Source organism: Halyomorpha halys, unplaced genomic scaffold, assembly GCF_000696795.3.
Source record: "Halyomorpha halys isolate HHAL.00 unplaced genomic scaffold, Hhal_1.1 Scaffold390.1, whole genome shotgun sequence".
In the NCBI taxonomy this organism is placed as follows: Eukaryota; Metazoa; Arthropoda; class Insecta; order Hemiptera; family Pentatomidae; genus Halyomorpha; species Halyomorpha halys.
The window spans coordinates 758889-781758 of NW_027112043.1; the positions used below are offsets into that span (position 1 = coordinate 758889).

At 31.2% G+C, this 22870-nt stretch overlaps 1 protein-coding gene across 1 annotated transcript in view; it reads right to left on the minus strand.

Annotated features, from left to right (window-relative positions):
* LOC106682144 (uncharacterized) overlaps nucleotides 1–22870 on the minus strand; it is a gene marked incomplete in the record, with an annotated part of 198135 nt that overhangs the window by 21383 nt on the left and 153882 nt on the right. The window contains 2 exon segments of the mRNA XM_067049953.1: nucleotides 416–563; nucleotides 13947–13998. Of these exon segments, the coding sequence (XP_066906054.1) occupies nucleotides 416–559 (144 nt within the window).

Genomic DNA, 22870 nt, shown 5'->3' on the forward strand with positions numbered 1-22870 from the left:
CACTATACAAGCAAAGCAGCGATATGTGTGATTAAAGAAATGTATTAACTACTGTTTTTGTTTTTCCTAAAGAGCGGTACCAAAACGTTCCGCAGCGATTCGAGCCCTGGATTATGAGTTATCGAACAAAAGTCAATGTATACAGTTTTGGAAAAGTATTACAAGTAGTTAGTTAAAAGTATTACAAAATTAATATGGAAACACCACATGCTGATAAGTTAAATGTGTATTGAAATTGTTGAACTGTAACATAAAATAATAAGAAAATATAATTTCGAAAAAAAGAGTACATAAGTATAAGTTTTAGCTGCAGAATTTTTTTTTGTCCAAAAACCTTCAATTTTGAAAAGTAGTAACTTTTTTTTTTTTTATATAAAACTCCTTATATCTATATTCTAATTGGGGAATAGATTACCTGAGAGGGGTCGATAAGCGGGAGAGATGGAGGGGGCGGCCTCGGCTGCTCCTGGTGCTCCTCCTTGGGGCGGTAGCAGTTACTGCACAGCTCCTTCTTCCAAGCGTTCTGCTTGAACCGCACGCACGCCCCTCCGCTAGACATCCCTCTGCAAGGCAAAACATGACAATCACTAAGGGAACTCTGTATGAACTCGATTAAAATAAAAAAAAGAAGAATATTAAGACGGAATAATCACAAAACATTAAAAAAAAACTGCAAATTATTATAAAATAGTTTATTATTTCTAAGAAGTAGTATATGTATATATAAAAATTACAAATGCTTTGGTGAAATAGCCGTGCATGGGTATGGTGATGATTTGGTATTATTGGGTGAAGAGGAGGACTATAAAACTAAACATAACTACGTTGATAAAATCTTGCGAGGGACTAAGTATGGGAATAATAACAGATTAAACAAAATATATGGTTAGCAGAAGAAATAGTTAACATTTCGGTAATATAAATAAAGGAAGAAATACTTTTGAACAGGTAGAGAAGTTTAATTATTTAAAATGAGGCGTAGATAGCTGACCGTAGATTAACAAGTGGAGAAGATGGTCAGGGGAGGGGGTGCGGTCAGCAATATAAAAAAAAAAAATTATTCGTACCTATTCATATTATTGGCACGAATAATTTTTTTTTTCTGCCCTCTCCCGACTATCTTCTCTACTTAAAGTATTTAGTTTCTATGGGGACGATAAACAACGTTATTGTGTTTTTGCTATAAATTCGGCCAACCCTTAACCTCTTTGCGTTTTTTATAATTTTCTCCTGCTTTACATATACAGTGCAAAAGCCTGAAATTTTGAAATTAAAGACTTATTTTTTAGGATCATTAGAATTACGTTTTTTTTTATTAAACAAAAACAAAACAAAAAAATTACGTTTGTGTTCCATTATTAAACTGTAGGCCGGAAATTATATTTTATACAATTATTTTTACTCATTATACTTAATTTTTTTTCTTTTGAAATCGATCGGTTTGTGTAGAAGCTGTAGATAAAAATGTGCACTGTAATAAAATCCTTTAATTGTTATTGTCGGATACCACTATTATAAGTTTCAATTTTGTAAGACAATGTTTCTTTGGATATACAGTGGGTTGTCCATTGTTTTGGATTTTACCTAGAAATTATTTCTTAAAATAACTCTGAGGTCTGCCTGACCTCCACAACATACGATGTACGTTTCACACTTATGAAAGCTGCGTGAAAATAAATTCTAAAAGAAAGATTAGGCAATGAATAGAAAATAAAAGCAAAGGGATGCGGTCAAAAGATAAAAGGTATGATTGAAAGCTTCCCTATAGATATCAAACAATTTAGCTGAGAGATAACCGCACTATCGCAGAGCCGCAACCGCCTATTTCCGATAGTTAAATGACAGCTGTGGAGATGTCTCCTTGCTTTGCACGCACTGCCAAGGAAAGTGAGAGTAACGGATCTCAGCTCAAGTTTCTACTCTTCTTTCAAAGATCATAGGTCATCTCGTTTACTTGGACTTACAAAGTGGGGGAAATATTTCAATATGTTCAGTTTTATTCGAGATAATTACAAAACAATATTTAGTTGTGACAGATAAAGAATAAAAAGAATTATATTTTCAATTAGCGTTGTAGATATACAATATACAATAAAATAATATAACATGTAATAATACATACATAAAAGTTAACTGTAAACATAAATAAGAAATCTGTGAGTAATATGTGACCTTTAAAAGCCTGATGTAATTTTTACTAACGTAATCCAGTGTTACAGGAATTATAAATCTAAAAAAAAAAAAATGCATTATGTAAGCGTTTAGTGCTCCGGGGAATATTTAAATCCTCCGGTTTGCCATGGTATGGTATGCTGTCGACCTTGTTTGACAGGTTGGCCACTTATCCTCATTGAACAGGAAAAATAAAAAAGGAAAAGGGCAAGAAAAAAATAAATAAAAGTTTAACGGTACACGTTCCCATTCCAATCCACCTAAGTGGATGGCAAGAAAAATATTTTTAAAAATGTGTGTTAAAAAAAGGGTGTGTCTAGTAAATAAAATAGTACACACACGATATTTGGAAATTTTGTTCCGAAATGAAATAAGCAGTTTAGAGGACAAATGTCACATTACATAAGCCAGAAATATTAAGTCAAGCAAACTTCGTATTTTACTCCGTACTGTTCAGATCAATCAACCACTACACTTGCGTGGTTATTGACAAAATTAGCTCAATATAGAGCCGAATCCAATAGTTGTTCAATTATTACAACTAATTAACGATTCAAGATTTGTCTTAATCGATATAGGTCTCATAGTTGAACTTTTATTTTAAAAACGCTCTTACAATAAAATAATCGTCAAATTCCACACACGACTCTAATTGTCTAGGCCTATAAAACTGTCTATGGAATATTTTAACACAACAGCTATCAGCACAGATTCGGGAAAGTAGCAAAATTTTCATAACTGGAGATATGCGTAGCTAATATTCAGATCGTTCTGTATCTATCTAATCTATGCATAATCTAAATCGATATACACATAATGTTAATAAACTTTACTATGATTCTTAACTTATTCGTAAATTATACCAAATTTTCCATTTGTTTCCACCAAGAAACATACCTGAACAGTCTGCTGAATTCTATTTGGAATTTAACATAGAAAATATGAATCAAGATACAGAAATGTGATATATTCTTGTATTTTTTTAATAGCCAAAAGTATTTCATACATATAATTTTTAAGGTTTTGTAACAAGAATGATCATAAAACATAATTTTGTTTTTTTGCTATAGTAGTTTTAAGATGTTAGTTGATTAATAGTCTCATTCTCACGACCCCAAGGAGCAACCACCTCCACTTGTTATAAACAACTTGTTCCGTGTTATATATCACATTTTTTTTTACTTCGTTTTATTATATAATATAAATGTTTTGTAATTTGGGTGGAAAAAATTCTAATTACGGAAAAGTAAAGCTGTAAGTTCACATTAACCCTCTGTGGTAACATGGCGCGGATGTTACCATTAGTTTTTAAAATATTAGAATCTCCTTATTATTATAAAAATCGATACATGACTAACAAAGGATAATTTGGATCGTTTTCTGATTGGTGGTACCTCTGTTGTGACAAGAAACTTGTTTAAACGTGAAAAATAAATAACGGGAAATTCAAATCTATTTTTTAATAATCTTTCGTTTCATTTTTAAATTATAAAATATTGTTCTTGTTTTCTATTTATCAAAAAATCGATAAAAAGTGATGTGTAAAAAATATGTATATGTTTATTTCAACAGCAAAAAAAAATAACTTGATAAAATTTGTAGTTTCTTTGTATTCATTAGCTAATTACTAGATGGTTAAGATGAATTTGGAGACGAACAAGAGAGATCTGCAACTAGCTTTGAACTAAGTTAATGAAAGGAAAATCATCTTTTTTAATTCAGAAAGAATTTTTACTCTTTTATTTGAAACACAAAAGGTCAGCTCATGTTACGTTTCTGTCTTCTCAAATTCTTATTTATTCCATTAATGGTTATTTTAATTTTTTTTAAAAGTATATTTTGAAATACTTATTTTTTTAACAAAACTTTATAAACGAATCCTATTCAAAAGTTTCTTCACAATAAATTTCATCAAATCTCATAGTTAAAATAGTATCTCAAGATGTCCGTTGATTCTATTTTAACATTGACATGCTTCCTTAGAACTGTATTAAAATTAACATAATATTTATTTTTTATGTTCATATAAGTTTCTTGTCACAACAGAGCTACTAGCAATCAGATAAGGATCCAAATAATCGATTGTTAGTCATATATCGTTTTTTAAGATGTTCAAGAGATTTGAACATTCTACAAACTAATGGTAATATCCACGCCATGTTACAAAAGAGGGTTAATGTAAACTTACGGCTTTAATTTTCCGTAATTAAAGTTTTAACCACCCAAATTACAAAACATTCATATTATATAATAAAATGAAAGACAGTAAAAAAAAAAGTGATATATAACCAGGAACAAGTTGTTTATAACAAGTGGAGGTGGTTGCTCCTTGGGGTCGTGAGAATGAGACTATTAACGGACAGTCTAAGGAAGGTGCGCGGATTTTAGACTTACAGGTCACTGCTTAAACTTCAGTCCTCATTTCATTCCTCGTACGCTTTTCTACTAATTTTGTTTCCTCGAGTAATTAATAAAAAAAATAACTAAATAATATTTTAAAGTCATAACAGAGTAAGATTAAAGCGTTAGAGCAACTTCCAAAAAAGATTTTTAAAAAAATTTCTCGACTTTGTCTCCCTTTTTATCTTTCATAGTGCTCATTCATTTCTGCTGTAACCGCATACATTCATTGTAATGAGTTTGTGTTATTATAAAATGGATTTGACATTATAAAGATAATTATTACACCCTAGATAATGGGATACATCCTACAAGAATTAAAAATACTAAAAGCTGTTCTTAAGAACTTCAAATGAATATAACTTCTTAACTGATGTGAATCTTACATCTTGTAATATTCCAATCGGTTAAAAAAAAAAAAAATACAATAGGAACATAATAAAATATGAATAATCAAACACATTTACATTTTTTTTTTTACTTTAAAGAAACATTTATAATCTAAATAAATTATTTTCAAATTACTATTTGCCTCTCTTCCCTAAAACTTTCCACATGTGTATTTAGCAATTTACTATTTTATCTTTTCTTGTATTTTCAATGGATTACATTCTAGCAATTTCCCATTTCATTGTATTATTCCACCTTTAAATGAAATAATAAGGCTCACTTCTTATATGACCATAAATAACACACTTAACTTAGAACAACAACCTTGATATCCATATTAAGTCATGAATAATTGGCTGGAAATAGATATATCGAGTTAACTGGGGTGGCTACCGTTTTTAAAGCTTAAAATCGAATTTCGAATATTTTAAGAAGGATTTTCTAGATAAAAAGCATTCCATTTGCTACTGTACTAATATTTATTTCGTGTTTGTATTATTTTATATATCGTGGAGAAACTTCCTATAAAATGAACAGTCATACATACAGATGCCACTTTTACTGTGCTGGAGAAACAATAGGAAATGTAATATACTCCGATGATAAGCCAGAAAAGATACCATCCTCGGAGTGGAGGATGACAGCCGAAGACTAGGGTGACCAATGGAGCGATGACAATTATCTCTTATAGCGGTCTTATAACGGAACTGACAACTGTCGAAGCTACGGTCAGTAGTAATGAGGATTCGTCTGGACCGATTGACGGAGGGAAAGGTGCTAAGTTGGGCGATTCGAACCTCATATGGAAAGAAGGAGTGCTGTGTTTTATACTTTCCATTACTTCCATTCATTACTTTAAAAAAAATATTCATAGAATAGATAAGTAAGGCAATGGAATTTCTAAGTGAGCATTATAATGGAATCAAATTAAACAATTTAGATAAAATTAATATATTACTTAGATAAAATAAATAAGATATCGAATTACAAACTCTCGATTTAAAAAAAATAAATAAACCGCCTACTTTTTTGACTATACCGTTCGAGAATCTTCAGAAGGTATATTATGGTAATATATTATCTACAGGGTACCATCATGTTCTAACAACAGGGAGGGGGTCAAGTTTCCATTTCTTAAGACAACCACAGCAATAATAATATTGCTGTCCACCCCCCTCCAAGTTCGAGACGAAACCAGACTTCGCCTCCATTTCCCAGTTTGCAAAGACCAACTTCCTGAGCTACGGACGGCCCAAGCTACGGGTGGCCTGACTCTAATTTCGTTGCGGCCCCACGAAATGAAAAATAGACGCCTCCACTCTGGTTAGAATACGTTAGTTACTTGTAGATAACCCCCGTATGTCATAAATGACCAGATAGAGTGTCACAAAAAAAAAAAGTCCAGAGAAAGCTATCAGAACTGATTGCGTTATATCAACTAATGATTATCACTTTCACAACCACTGACGGTCGCTTGCTAGAGCATGCAGGGATGTCGTTCCAAAGGGTAAGGAATCTTCCTTTCTCCCTAATAAATTGAAAACTGAGAACATTGCATTTTAAGAACCAACATCAAAATGTGAAAATTGCGCTAAAACATTGCCCAAACAGGTTGAAATACACAAAATAGCATAAAAAAAAGTTATTTAGAGAGGTAATTTTTTTAAAAACTTTCAAACGTTCGTCCGAGCAAGATATGTTGTATCTACAAGAGTTAGTTACTTCAAACTAACCTCATGCGCTATCAAAAGGAATTTTTGGATAACCATCTAATATTCAGAACTGTAATTAAAATTTTAAAAAATCTGGAGAAAAACGACGATATATCAGTAGGGTGTTTAGCTGGACAAACCGAAGTCGTACGACATCGTTTTTTTTAATATTTCAAGGCACCAACCACACATGGAACATTATTGCCTTAGTTTCCGAAATAGCATAGGCTATTTTACTAGTCATTTAAAATTTTTGGGCTGTACCCTTGTACGGGGGCAAGGGTACAGATTCATGGGTAAGATTATATTGAAATGTGAAACCTGAGATAAAATTATATGAAAAGTAGAATTTGGAATGGTGGAGAAACTTAAGGTTCATCTACGGTTTGTTCGTTATCCTGCAAGATGGAATGGAGATTTGCTGGCATATCATATAAAGCTTTGAGGGAGTTGGTCGGCATTCAGTCAAAATGTGTTGAACAGGAAGTTCTGTTAAATTAAAAAAATTACAAAAAAACAAACAAATTAAAAAATTAACAGCAAGTTTGGCATACAGGTGAAGAATCACATCTTTCTTGAACTATGTCAAATTAACGCTCTAAATGTTTTCAGATATTTTTAAGTGAAGCTACAGTTCCAAATTTGTTGATAATATACTTCATTTCTTGAAGGTAAAAACAATTTTTTCAATCTTTTTTTAATGGAAAAAACTTTCAATTACAGTTCAATATTGTGAAAATAATTCATCAACACGCCAAAAACATAAAAATTCATTAATCGAGCTGCTCAACAAACAATTTGTAAGCAGAATATTACCACGTGGAGACGTCATAAGTAATGTTGTCTACGAAATTACTTTGGAAGATCTTGTTTTCGGGTATGGAAGGAATGCAAAACATCGGTGATCGTATGTTGTATCAACTTCCTAACACAAATAGTCAATCGTGCCATTAATGATAAATGGACAAGAAAATTTTTAACTAAAAGTATCGGTGTCGGCTATTCCTGATTTCAAATGACTTAAAAAAGTATACATTTTAATTTAAAATATTTTTATTGTTTTATTACATTCTAACTAATTTGGATAGGTTAATTTAAGTGTTTTGACCCTTAAAATTATCAATAGTGTTAAGTAATATTGTATCCAGCAGAAATGCAATGCTAGTAATAATTGCTTGGTTATTATAAGGAACATTTTTAGGGTAACAGAAATAGGTTCTTAAAAATACAAATACATAAACCTTTGCTTTTGTTAAAACTATTAACTCAAAATTAAAGTTAAATATTTTTTTATATTTATTTGAACGACCGATGATTTTATTCCATTTTTTAAATAATTTCTATATATAGTACTAAGGAAATTATTTTTTTTTTTAAAAGGCATCCAGTTTTTAAATCACTGAATAATGTTAATGTTTTATTTGACATAAGAACTTCATGGATAATATAAATTCAAAAATATTTATGCAATGGCAGTAAACGAATACGTGACATTCACTGAAGCATTCTGGGTAATCATCAGATCGTCAAATCCAACCAACAAACCAAAACAGTCTCATTTGAATGACCACCATACGGTTAACACGAGAATGCACTTAAAAATCTCGTGACATTATTTCTCATAATTGATGTCTCATGAAACGTTTTATAGTACAATCGTAATCACAAATTAAAATATTAGATAATTATCTTGGAAAATAGGAAAGACTAAAAGTAAATAACTTGTTCCAAGACATGTTATGCAACCCGCTAACAGAACCATGTCCACAACAATGAGTAATAAAGTGGATACAATAAAATATTACAACGGGCAATAAATTGAACTAGACATCTCGGTCACGCAAGCTAAATCTGTCGATTCAATATTCAGTTAAAAGAAACAAAGCAATATAAAATAACCATGAAGAGAATTAATTAAAATGAAGTCATAGAGAATAAAGTACGGCTTTAAAAATAATATTAGAAAAAAAAAGCGAATAAAGAATTAATATAACAAAGACCACGCAAGATGTACTTTTCTGAATAGATGGGTGAAAATAAATCTGAAACGTTTAATTTCACAGTTTCTAGTTCATTTATAGTTCCAAATGGTTTCGCCTCACCCAGGGAGATTTATTTAAAAATACTTTGTAGATTATTACCTAATTCTAAAAAAAAAAGGTTTCTCGTGTAATTTACAACTTAGTAAAACATTTATTATTAAATGTATGTTACGCTCTGATATTACAAGAGCCGAGAAGAAAAAAGGGAAGATATTTCATCCTTATTTTTATTGCTTTAATGAAAAATATGTATAATTACAAGTGAATACTGATGAGTCTGCCAAGGGGGAATAAAAAATCTTAAAAAATAGTAATTTTTTATTAGGAGCTCTATATCTTACAAACTACCAACAACACATATGTCTGCTAGCACTCAAAACAAAAGGAAATTTAACTTACTATAAAATATTTTATGACACTTATCTTCGTAGGGGTAATAGTTGTTACGATATTAGCGTATGAATATAAATTTGGCACATTTAAATTAAAAATAAACTTCATTATCTACATTACAGCCCATTAAACTAGCTTTAATATGAGTGCTAATAGACATCTGTATGTAGAATGGTTCTTGAGATATAGATTTCTCAAAATAAATCAACTTACTACTGATATTTCAGTACGTTCCATACAACATTTTTATGTTGTTTTAAAAAGCTATATCTCGAGAACTATTGAACGAAAATAGCTCTATTAGGGCTAATATTTATAAAATTGACTCTTAGATTTTCTATTGCTGTTGTTAGTTTTAAAGATATAGGCCTCCGAATAAAAAATTAATTATTTTTAACGTTTTGAAACAGCCGCCATTTTTTATTCCTCCTACGTATACTTAGCAGACTCATCAACTTTGACTAGTAATTATACATAGTCTTCATTAAAGTAATTAAGAATTGGTGCAAAATAACTGTCTTTTTTCTCCTCTTGAGCTCTTGTACTATGAGTTATATTCTTAGTTTTTCTCTAACTAACCATATATCGGAACGAAACAGGATTTCGGCCATAAAATTGGAATAATCCCACGAGTTTCGAAAATAATTGGTTAAGATATGTTTTTGTAATTATCTAAATATTTATTTCGGGATCATAACAGAGACTACATGGGAACCTAAAAACCAGATGGATAGACAGAATCTACTATGATGTAAATCTACTGCATACAGCAAACTGGAAAGCAGTAGCCCAAGATAGGCAGGCGTGAAGAAGGCGGTTTGAGCGGCCATAGATCTGCCATAAATCTATATAACCAACCAAAAAAAAAAGAAATTATAAGTATATTATTATAAATATTTGTAGTTTTTAAATATGTAGTCAATAACTTATGGATTTGAAATAAAACAAGTATTTAAATATATATTTCAATATTCCATAACATCCCAGACACACCAAGACTAACTAGAACTAACTTATTTTTGAAGAAGTTTGTCGGGGGGTGCGGTCAGCAAAGAACAACATAAATAATCAAAACCATATTTATTTATTTTATGCCGACGTTTCGACCTGAGTTTCAGGTCTTCATCAGGGGTTGTGTCTTAGAGGAGGGAAATATTCGAACTGCACAGCAGTTAGAACTAACTTAGTTAAAGGATTTAGATGTCACACTTAAGCAATGAAGTTTTATATTTTTAACAATATATTATTTTTAATATTTCATCAAGAGGAAGGAATCGAAATTTGCCAATCAATAGATCAGTGAAATTGTTGAATATTATTACAAATCAATTTGAATTTGAATTGGACAAATATTTAAAAAATTCTCAACTACTTTGAACCAATGAATTATTAAGGCGTCAATCACTTTCAAGGGGTCGTGAGAGAAATCCTAAGAGGTCGTGATGCACTTGACCCTATCTTCATCTTAGGTTTGGGACCGGGGTACTTGAAAGTGTCCATTCCTGGTTTTACTGTCGAATTTTTGTGTTTACTTATCTAAATGCATTATTAGAAAGCAACAATGCAATTATAAAATAATAATGACAACTACACTCAAATGTGGCTTGGAGGTTTTTTTTTTTTTCTTAACCTTCATTAAAATAAAATCAGTACTTCATACATATATAATACATGAAATGTATAACATATAGTTTACTGAGTATTATATATTATTGGTATTATATATACTTGGCTTGGAGGTTTTTTCTTCTAAGCCCCATGGGTGCGTGGGTCGTCATGATGAAAATGGATTGAGGGTTGCACCTTATTCTGCATTATGGTAATGCATTTTAAGAGGGGGCTGAGGAACTTTGATCATTTGGAAAGGGGTAGTCTGTATTTTGTGGCAGTCTTTTGGTGATGGGGCTCAATTAAAATAATTTAGTTACTTGTACTCAGTCGAGTCTGTGTCTGTTTATGTGGGCTCGGAGGTTCCATGCTAAACGAATTTTATATCAAACTGAAGGTTTTCAGACACGAGAATGGACATAGATTGCAGAAAAATGAAAAAAAAAAGTAAATAATTACAGGCTTCTGTGGACATCGTTAGTTTTCCAAGGAAATGTTTAACATATAACAGAAAACATTTGTTCGTGTTTGCTTCAAGATCTCATTGGGAATCAAGAAATCATTGGGACTGTCCAATTCTGATGAAACCATTAGTAATATTGAAAGATCTTCTTAGAAACTCTTTCAACTTTGCATTATAACTATAAACCTTATTAATACAGATTGTAAAACATTCTTTAAGAATTAAGATAGGCCGCCCATAGCTCAGATCGTTAGGCTTTGGTCTATTGATCTGAGATCTGCGGACAGTGCCGGTTCGAATCCGGCCTGGGACGGACTTTTTTCATTAAGTATACAGAATGAAAAACCTGACTCCCACCATGGTTAGAATAGGTTGGTCACCTGTAGATTACTAGGCAAACATCACCTTAGCTGTGCCTTAGATTGCCTTTTTTAAAAAAGGGATTAAGAAAATATTTCTTTGCGAAAACTTGCAAAATATCAAACCTACGTGCGTAAATAGAGAAAGGGCAATATTCATAATATAACAACTTGAGAATTTCTACATTAATATGATTGATAAAGAAATTATTACCACATCCAACATGCTATGTACCTTTACACTCAATCTTTTGAGTGAACTACAGGACCTTTCACTTTAATGCTGAGATCATTGAATACATAACCGTGAACTCATTAAAACACTCGTTACGCAAGAACTCGAATGTTTGTTTTGAACATTAATCAAGCGCAACTCGCTAATCGATAGTGCAAGATGAGATCAGAAATCGAACGGGACCAAGGATATCTGCTGACATAACAGGGAACATGCTTCATGGCCACGCCTGACCAACAGGTCGGACCACCCGCGTATTTTACCGCAAGGTGGCATTGGAGGAGCTGATTGAATTTATTAAACAGAAGCTACTTACAAGTTGGGAATTGTCGGTTGTCCGAAAGGTTTATCAAGTAAGATATTATGTGGTATTTTTGAAACAAAGAGAGATTCGAGTCAGGTTAAATTAAAAAAAACAAAAAACATTTAATGAACTGGAATACTTTGGTACTAACACTAGATGGGTTTGCAATATGAGTTACCAACGTTTCTATAGTTAAATACTCTTTATCGTACTGACGAGAGGCTTAATTTCTTTGTCAAATACAGTTATGGAAGGAGTCGGAGCCATTCAGTTTGTCGTGCGTGTAACCTGGGAGAAATAAAATACGCATACGTACATCAATCTCGGTGATGATAAAACAAAATTGGCTGCATTAACAAAGTCATTCGTTTATTTTACAGAAGACGGAGTAGAATCCATTTAAAATGCTAATATAAATAAAAACGCCAATAATAGTACACGAATCAATTTTGGTAAAGAAGTTCAATACAATAAAATTAAAATAGCTGTAGAATATATATGACAATGAAGATTATCAAAGACGTAAGTGGATGAGAGAAATTCTGGGAAAAATAGAGATTTTTACTTTGAACATTATTTGAATTAATCCTTTCTTCATTTCACATAGTTTAATTTTTCTAAATCTTAAATTGCGGAAGTTCACAGAATTTAAAATTTGAGTAATTAAATTTAGATTCATTAGTTTGTATTATAACCCCTTCCATCATTACGAGATGATAATCTAAACAATGTCAAGTCTAAAATATCATTCAGATGTATACTAAATATATCGGTCCTAAATAACGAAATCAACATAAAATTAATAATAAAGAGATGTTGTATAAAAGACTATTAAAGTATGATTGAAGGGTGTAGTACCACCGCTGATGCGTTTGTATTTTCGATTTGTGTAAAGGATTTCACATTTATAAAACATTGTTACAACCCAAACAGAAAATGAGCATGTAACCAATATGCAAAAATATTGATGATATACAACAGAACCAGAAGAAATAATCTTGTAGTCGGTGAACTGGTATATGAATACAGTTACTTACATTGTTTACATTGTCGTTGATAAGCGAGTTTCGTCCTGCTTACATATCGTGGAAAATGTAACGAATACGGAAAAAAAACCTAAGTATTCTCACGGCCGTCAAGGAAATCTGCTCTCGTTTCCCAGAAGATTGAAGACTTGGAGATGATACCCTAATGGCCTCCGGTGAAAGGCTTTTTCCAGTTTTCGAGGTTGGTTGGTTTTTGTATCTGTCCAACTTACGAGTCATGGCATTGTACATTTCGATTTGATAATGTAGAATATTCAGTTATATGAGTATCCTGAATAAGACGAGGCCGTTATAGCTAAAAGAATTAAGGCGTCACTATAATAACCTTAATCTAGTGGAGACGTCGGTTTGATTTCAGCCTGGTCGGGTTGACTTATATTGACAGTGCCACAGAATGAATAGAACAGGATAATAACCTGTAGTATTAACACCACGTAAGTCAGTAAATGGCCAGGTAAATATAGGGGAAATATATATAAATATATATAAATATTCAGGAAAATATACTGCAGTTGTTACTAAGTATAAGATAGAAAATTAGAACAAAAAATATATTGTAATAGTTATAAACAAAAATAAATATTCAACAGTAACTGGGTCAGCTGGTCATATGAATTAGCTATAGGTTTCAAAAATTTAAGTTTTTACATCACATGTCATATAAAATATTTCAAGGAAAAAAAAATAATCTTTGATACATTATATATTGAAGATGCTAAATAAATAAACGCTTCGAAGAAATAAATACATAAATAAATTTTAAGGGTCAGGTTAAGAGCAGATAACTGTTGGTTGTTTTGAAATTATTTTTCCAGCCTTTACCTTAAGTGTTCTAAAATCGCCTTTCAGTTTACTTCTCATGAAGATCCATAGCCTGGAAATAAAATAAATAATTAGTAAACCATAATGTGATGGTGAATTTTAATATCTAAGAGATTATAATCTAATTTAGATATATTGAAAAAAAACGCTAATTAGTGATTAATCCTAGTTTAAATATAGTTTTAAAAAATAAAACATAGTTATAAACACTTTATCACTATTTTTCAAATATCTAAACATAGCAATTCGAGAACACAGTCACCTTAGCTTTGCTTTTAATTTGCACAGTTCCTCATCGAGTTTTATCTCAAATAAGGACTCACTGAATGACGAACCAAATATTATTATTATTAAACTAAGGAGAACCCCACTACGAAAAAAATAGTTAAGCTTTAGAAGAAAAAAAAATGAAATGTGAGGCAATGTTTCTATCGTTATATTAATTAACAATTAAAAATCCCACCATAAATTTGTCTTTCGTAATATAGGCAAAATCATTTCAGATAAAATACTACACTTGTAAGCTCAGCAGTATAGAAATAGGTTGAAAAAAACAACAACATATAAAACGATTTGTTCTGTATCAAGACTCCACTTAATGAAGTTCCTGAAAAATAATAATGGTGTTGAGAATACAATATTGTAAAATAACGTAAATACTTCAATTTTGTGGATATAGAAAAACAATTTTCCGAGTCTTTCAAAACTGTTCAATGACTATTAATAAAAGTACTAAAAAGTAAGTGTTATCTACAAACATCTAAGTTTCAGCAGCACGTGACGCGGTATAGTTAAAAAGCAAGCAATGGGCAAATTATGGACGTAGACTTACATCGTTTTTGACTGGTATTTTCGATAAGATCATCCATGATAAGCATTTGAGCCGATTTATATTGGACAGCCTGCATATTATTTTATATACCTGTGTGTATATCGATTAGATAAATAAGAGGAGGTATATGAAACAAAGGATTATGATCAAAACTACCAACCGTACTTCCTGATACACAGGATTAATTAAGCTTTATGCTAAATGGTACAACAACAGAAGCTTACAAGGTACAACTGTATTTTAAAAACTTTTCCAACTATTAATAAACATTTGTATACATATATACTCTAGAGATAAAACTCCCTATAAACTTCAAAATTCCATTTTTTACAGTTTGGAATCAAGGAGCTTTTTAGATGAAATATGTTTGATTTATTCTGAGCTTCAGGTGATGTTTTCATCGAATTGTTGCCCTACTGAGTCGATTCGCTGTCCTCAATATCTCCAGATGATTCGGAAACTGCTGTCCCCAATCACCCTGGCCAGTAACAAGGTCTAAAAGAAGTGGCTGACGCGCATCCCTTCTGGCCCACCGTTCAAATCACCGGGACCATATCCGATACAGCGGCCTCAATCAGGTCTTCGGTGCCAGGAACCGCTGTGACGTGAACGGCTCTAACATGCTTCCTAGTTAGCTACGCTTTGCTCTACGGTACCCGAAACGTGATATTTAAGGAGGCCTACGTTATGATTACTTCGTTATTCCTGTATAATATTCAAAAGTTCACTTGACAATCAGATAAATTACATATTGCAAACCCTGGTTTTATTTACGGAAACGAAGCATACTTTTTTTTCTATGCCTCATTGGTTGCGTGATGGAAAAAAACGGGTTGAGGGGAAGCTCTTTTACTGCAATGGGAATGAATTTAAGGAGGGGGCTAAGGAAATTAGATATTTAAGATAAGAGGTAGTGCTGTGTGTTAGTCTAATGGTGTCGGGGCACACTAAATAGTACAAAGCAAGAGTATATAACACAAATAGTACGAAGCATACTAAATAGTAGATGACTTTATGTCATCAACCAATGCCGAAAATTTAATCTACTTCTACGGGTATGAGTTCAACTATTTCATGATATATTGATTAGTCGAACTATAAATCTTCTCCAGATAAAGCACCTTGAAAGAATCGACAACTACCACACGCATGCACTATAGGTCTCCGCTTAGTATATGTGGCTGCAAGCATAAATTTGCGAATACATTTCTGAATTTATTTTAATTTATCTATTTATTACTTCTCCCTCAAGTTAAATTTTGATTAAAAAAATTCATTGCTTCAAAACAACCAGGCTTATTCAGAAATAAAATCGAGAATTTCCTTTTATTATTACAGAAAATTACCGTGCTGTTAAATCATCAGTATTTACTCTCCATGTAGTTGGAGTAAATAAACTATAAATTTCTGATCATAAAATAAAATTTCGAAAGAAACAAATTATTGAGTCGAATTAAGCCAGTTCTCGGAGGGGTTTGAGGTAAGAAATTATTGAATAGTTGACATTGGTCAGATATGATTTTCTTATCCCTATTCCTAGTACGCTCACGGCAGACTCATGCCATCATCGATGACACCTTCAGCGGACCTGGCAGCTTATCTTATAATGCCACACTGACAATCCAAGATATTACATACCTGTATATATACATTTATTTCTTTTGTATATATTTAATTTATTGTTTTAATTTTTCTAGGAGGTCAGAAAAAAAAAGAAAAAAAAATAATAAAAAAAATATGATTTTCTTCATCTTCATTGATTCGGTAAAACTTTTTTTTTTTATATAAGTGTAATTAATATTAAAAAATTAATAATTAAAGTATCAATTAAATTAAGAACAAAAACTATGAAATAATTTCTTAATATTTTTCTATTAGTATTAGTTCTATGAGACCTTCAGTTAGAGAAACTTCACCTGATTTTTATTAAACTTCAACTTGTAAAACTTAAGTTTATAAAAATGCAATGATAATAAGAGTAAACGGTATTAATAGATGAAAATCGTTTACAGACCATATTATCCTTAGTTTTGATAAAAATAACAAATCAAATAATAAAATATATATAAATACTTTTTTAAACAGATCTGTGAAAATAAATTATGTCTTAAACAGGATATCACTGAAAACAATCTTTTAAAAATTAATATATAAGTAATATATTTGTTTAAATTCCATAAAGTCAAGCAGTAAAAAATTAATTTAACGTACGTTGAATAAACCTTATAAGTATTACATTACTTCGGACTGATAGGAATGAAATGAAACCTAAAGTTATTAACAAATGATTTAGTTTTATAAAGGTTTATTCTGAGAAACATTTTTACTACTACATTAAATAATTCGTGACTCATCCCAAAATCTACTTTGCCTATACTTTAACAAGTGTTAACATTTCTCTGATTAATGTGGAAAAAATGAATTAATATTCAGGAATGCATTTTCATTTTTGAATAAACGAATACTAATTACACATTTTTGACCCACTGGAATGCAAAGAAAATATCAGCGAACATCTGCCTCTATCATTAGAGCCGGCAGGAAATCCTGCTGCGTGTGATTCAACAGGCTAACCCAGGGCGGTAAACGCGATACAACAATGAATGAATATAAGAATGGAAACTACTTGACGTCATAAAGTAGCCATCTTATTTACTCCTTGCATGACATCGGATGAGAAACAACGATAGAGTAGTCACGTAATTTTTTGAAATAGCGGCATTACTCGTAGAGGAAATTTATCGTCTTTACTAAGAGTAGGCCTATAAATGACCTATTTATAAATATGACGAATGGTAGTTTTATTGCAAGCAATTTGGCCGTCACACTGCATGATTCACATTATGTTCAACTGACTCTGGTACCCACGTCGGCTATTACCTTACTTTGAATATAATGTGATTTTTTTTTTTTTTTAACTAAGTAATTCAATTGAGTAGAACTTCAAAATATAACCTAGATTAACAAAAAAAAAAAAAGAAATAAACAAAAAGATTACAGTAGAAGACAATAGAGAAAAAAGACAAGAGGAAACAAATAATAATAGCAATAATATTTTTTTTTTTAAACTACAATACGTACCCGGCCTTACAAATAAAATTAAAAAAACACTGACCGAATATGACCATATAAATATTAAAACCGGTCTATACAACAATAATGAATCACAGAATAAGCTGTCAAACATGAAAGACAAAGTTGATAAGATGGAAAAACTAAATGCAATTTATAAGATAGATTGTAAAAATTGTGAAAAGGTATATATTGGTGAAACATCTAAAAAACTGGAAACTAGAATTAAGCAACATGTAAACAATTGTAAAAACGCTAAAAATATAAATTGAACAGCTCTGGCCTACCACAGCATAAAACTGAACCACGAATTCAACTTTGAAAACCCAAAAATAATAGATACAGCACAAAATACAAAAAGCAGATTTCTAGAAGCCATATATATAACAAAAAACATACAAAGCACAGTAAACTACAAAACTGACACAAAACACTTAAATACAAATTGCGCCGACATTATAAATAGACTCAAAATATAAACATAAAAATCAGAAGAAATAAACGGGTTTAAGAAAAAAAATCAGCTAATGTTAAATACAAAGCAGGACTTTTAAAAAAATAGGGAGGTAACCAAACAGCACACTGGACATGAGATAAGGTCCAAAGAGGTAGTAAGGAAATATAGAGTAATGGCTGTGCTAAGGAGACGAGAAGATGCACAAATAAGTTATGGTAGAAAAGAGAACAGTGTAAAGTGTGACATGATTTCCTATATGAAATTATGAGGTGAATATAATTGTGTGAATTAAAATAAATAAGGATGAAAATTGTTGTTATGATAGTTTAATTATTGTTGTAGGTTTAAAGTACATGAATATGGGACAGTGATCCCGAAACGTTGTACCATGTTATGATAATTTAATACAAATTTCTTTCAACTGGAAGTTAATAACCTCTAAAAAAAAATTTTTATGAATTGACTCACTAGACTTCCTAAAGATAAAATCCTAGATTAACCTTTAAATCCCTAAAATATAACCTATTTTAGTTGTTTACTAGACCTTTGTAGAATTAAAGATTTACTCAATTGTAAACATTTGGTATTAAAAACCACAAAAGTTGACCCTTTAGAGAATCAAGCTACAGAACTAATTTACTAGAACACTCTCTTAAATGTTTAATACACCGCTTCACTTTAATAGTCACCATCTGTGACCAATAAGGCAGACTATATCGGTGTATGAAGGAAAAAAACACACCTTCAAGTGGGGATGTACAAATATAGACGAGCCCTGTATCGCGCAACATATGCTGCTCTGGTCTCTTCATTGATAATTCTAGATAAGGACATTTAATATTTGACGAATCTGATTTGTCTGGAGAATTGATAGCACTCTAAACCTTCACGTTTTTTATTAAGTTGTGTACTGGTTCTAAAAAAAGGAACCTTACTACTTTATACTAATGGAATAAAAAGACATCTGTTAGCACTCATGAAAAAAAAAACAGGAAAAAAAGAAGTAAAAAATTAAGGACAGAGTAGGTATTGGAGGACCTAGGGACAGAGATAGTGAAATGAATTTATTGAATTTTTTACTTTACCCTCTATTCGTAAAATGGACACATGTTGGATCATAATTATATTGAATTAATTTTTTACAAATACTTATAACATAATATAATATACTATATATTATAAATATAAATATAATTTATTTTTATGCAACTAAGCTTAACTAAAAAATTATTAAAATAACCTAATGTAATTTATATACTAATAATATTTAAATAAAAAGAGTAAATTTGTTCTACGACAGAATACAAAAAAGCCAAAAAAAGGGATATACAGGTGGCTCTCGACTTTTGCACAATTCGCTATTTCGCACATTTTTTAAGATTCAACTGTTTAATCCTCTGCGATTGGATATCCCCACTCAGGGAGACAGCATTGAAATCGCTCTGCGTTCGGATCAAGAGAACGAAACAGTTTCAGTGTTTCATTAGGGCGTGCGTCAATGATGTGTGTTTTGTTAATTTAATTATTTAAGTCTAATTATTTCGCCCTTATGAAATAATAAACATGAGTCAGAAACAAAAAACTGCCGTGATGATACGAACAAAAAGATATTAAGGACTCATAAACTTGATACGATCGAGACAAAGGTGGAAATAATTAAACGGTTACTCTTTGCTCAACCAATTAAGAAAGACACAGCATGTTATAGAAATCTTTATCAAGAAAAGAAAAAAAATGGGTGGTAGTCAACTAACTCTCGACAACTTTATAAAAGAAACACCCAAAAGCACTTAACATAGATTATTTTTAATGTAAAATATATTTTTTTATATTCCTCTACTTTCGAACATTAAATATTCGCACACATTTTCAGGAACCAATAACGTGTGAGATTCAAGGTCCTACTGTACCCGATTCCGGAATACTACGGTACTATTTGAAGGACAGTTGCTAGCAGCGCCGGATTTATCCATCAGGATAGGAAGCCTCAATGTACCCTCTAGGTTACTTAGTTCCAAATCATGATCAAATGTAATAAATAACCAAAAAATAAAGTTTATGTATTCAAATAGGTAGTCTGTGTGTCTGTCTGAGGAAAATGGTTGTTGCAGATACAAATTGGAAGTTACGTATTTCTTTATGATGTATTATATCGTTGGTTTTTTTAATGTTATAGAAATAGTAATTTTACTTTTTATAAGCAGATTTATATGATGCTAATAAATTCTTAGGAATTAAATCTTTTTAACATTTTGGACTTGAAAACCTAATAACTCAAAACTAGCCAACGAACCCTTGACTTAATGTGTTTCACTTGTAAGCCGACGATATATTACAATTTTTTGAATACCATGCTAGCATACTAAACGTGTCCGTGTCATTTTTTTTTTTTTTTTTTTAATTTATTTATTGATATTTACAACTGATAAATACATCAAGTAAATACGAGTCATTTCAAAAATTATTCCGTATAAAAAAAAAATCACTTTTTTAAATTTTATTTTAATAGAATGGTAACAAAAAACACAATGAAAATTGCCAATTCCCACACGCGCACAAGAGTGAAAAGCCATTATTAATAAAAATAATCATTTCTCGTTAAGGGCAGAAACTAATTATACTGCAGGAACATTCTAAGCAATGAGAATAACAGAAAACCTTTTATATTGTGTGAACTTGCTCTCACTTTCACTGATGGCACGATCAAAGAGGAAGCCTACAAAACTGTGCCATAGTGAAAGCATGGGAGAAGAAATAATTAAAACAAACTCAAACATTTGTAAGATCCTTTTCAGAAAGTACAAAAGAAAACTGAAAAGCAATCTGCATTTTTACAAAAGAATTTGTAACTAATGACTGGACAAGCCATCACATTATGCTATGGAAAAGATCTGATGACTTGATGAAAATAAATATAATATGAGGGTTACCATGAGAGACGGTATTATACTTAGGCAAACGTCATTATTTATTCATTTTATAAACACAAGTTAAGGAGTAGAGGTGATAACAGGAGAGGTAATGACGGAGTGGAAGGGCGACCCGGTTGACGAAAAAGAGGAAGTAATATCGATACTGATACTGCAATATAAGTAATACTGAAACTGGTTTTATTTCGAAAACAATGATCTACTGCAAAAATGAATGAATAGGGCACGGTTGGATTCAGATTTGCCCCGAAGCATTAGAACATTCCACACACAGTTTTCATTTTTAATGAGATGTAGATAGTTGACCGTAGATTAATGCTTGAAGAAGTTTGTCGGGGGGTGCGGTCAGCAAAGAACAACATAAATAAACAAACCCATATTTATTTATTTTATGCCGACGTTTCGACCTGAGTTTCAGGTCTTCATCAGGGGTTGTGTCGTAGAGAAAGATTAGTGGCTAATCTTTCACTAATCTATCAATCTATCACTAATCTTTCTCTACGACACAACCCCTGATGAAGACCTGAAACTCAGGTCGAAACGTCGGCATAAAATAAATAAATATGGGTTTGTTTATTTATGTTGTTCTTTGCTGACCGCACCCCCCGACAAACTTCTTCAAGTTTTTATTTTTGTATCTTACATATATAAAGTCGACTTAAAAATTACCTTCATGTATATTATTTATGCCGAATGAAATCCTTTTTTAGGCGAACTACAGAACTAATCAACAACAGGAAGGTGTCATTTGTTTAATGTTTGCGTAGAATGCTCAAGTGCATCTAAACTTTAAGTAGATACTACTTAATTAAAAATTAGAAAAAAGAGTCAATTTTTCATCTCATTCATTCATTTCATAAAATGAACATATTACCCGCCATTAAAAAAAAGAAATAGTTATGTTATTGAATCAAATAAATTATAGGAGATAAAGTAAAGAGGTGTAGATAGTTGACCGTAGATTACGGATTGGAGAAGATGGTCGGGGGTGCGGTCAGCAAAGAAACAACATAAATAAACAAAAAATATGTATTTATGCCGACGTTTCGACCTGAGTATTACTCCTGAGTAAAACTCCTACTTTTAGCTAATCCTCTCCGCTAAACGCCCTGACTCTGAACCTCAGGTCGAAACGTCGGCATAAATATACATTTTTTGTTTATTTATGTTGTTTCTTTACTGACCATATAGGAGATGAAACTGATCATTTTTCAAAAGTCTCTCCTTCAACATTATAAGAAAATATTTCATTACGACCAACATATGTTGAATATAATTTAAAGGAGAAATTTTAATTTGAGAATATATCATCATGTATGTTATTTTTGTTGGAGAGATCTATCTATCTCTCAAGCCCAATACTAAAGGACTAGCGCCTAAAATTATTGTACAAGAATCTGCTTATGAAGTCACCATGTTCTCCCATAGAGTCCCAGGTAGTGATCGAGTGCGAATTAATAAATATATTTATTAAACCGTCTAGAAACTGACAAAATGTAGGTTTTCAAGATTTAAAAAATATAAAAGTTTTTATAAAGAGCTAATGTATATTTCTTATAACACATTCGCTAGATATTCAAATATAGCATAAAAAAAAAAACGTTTCCAATAATTATCATTATCACATAATTAT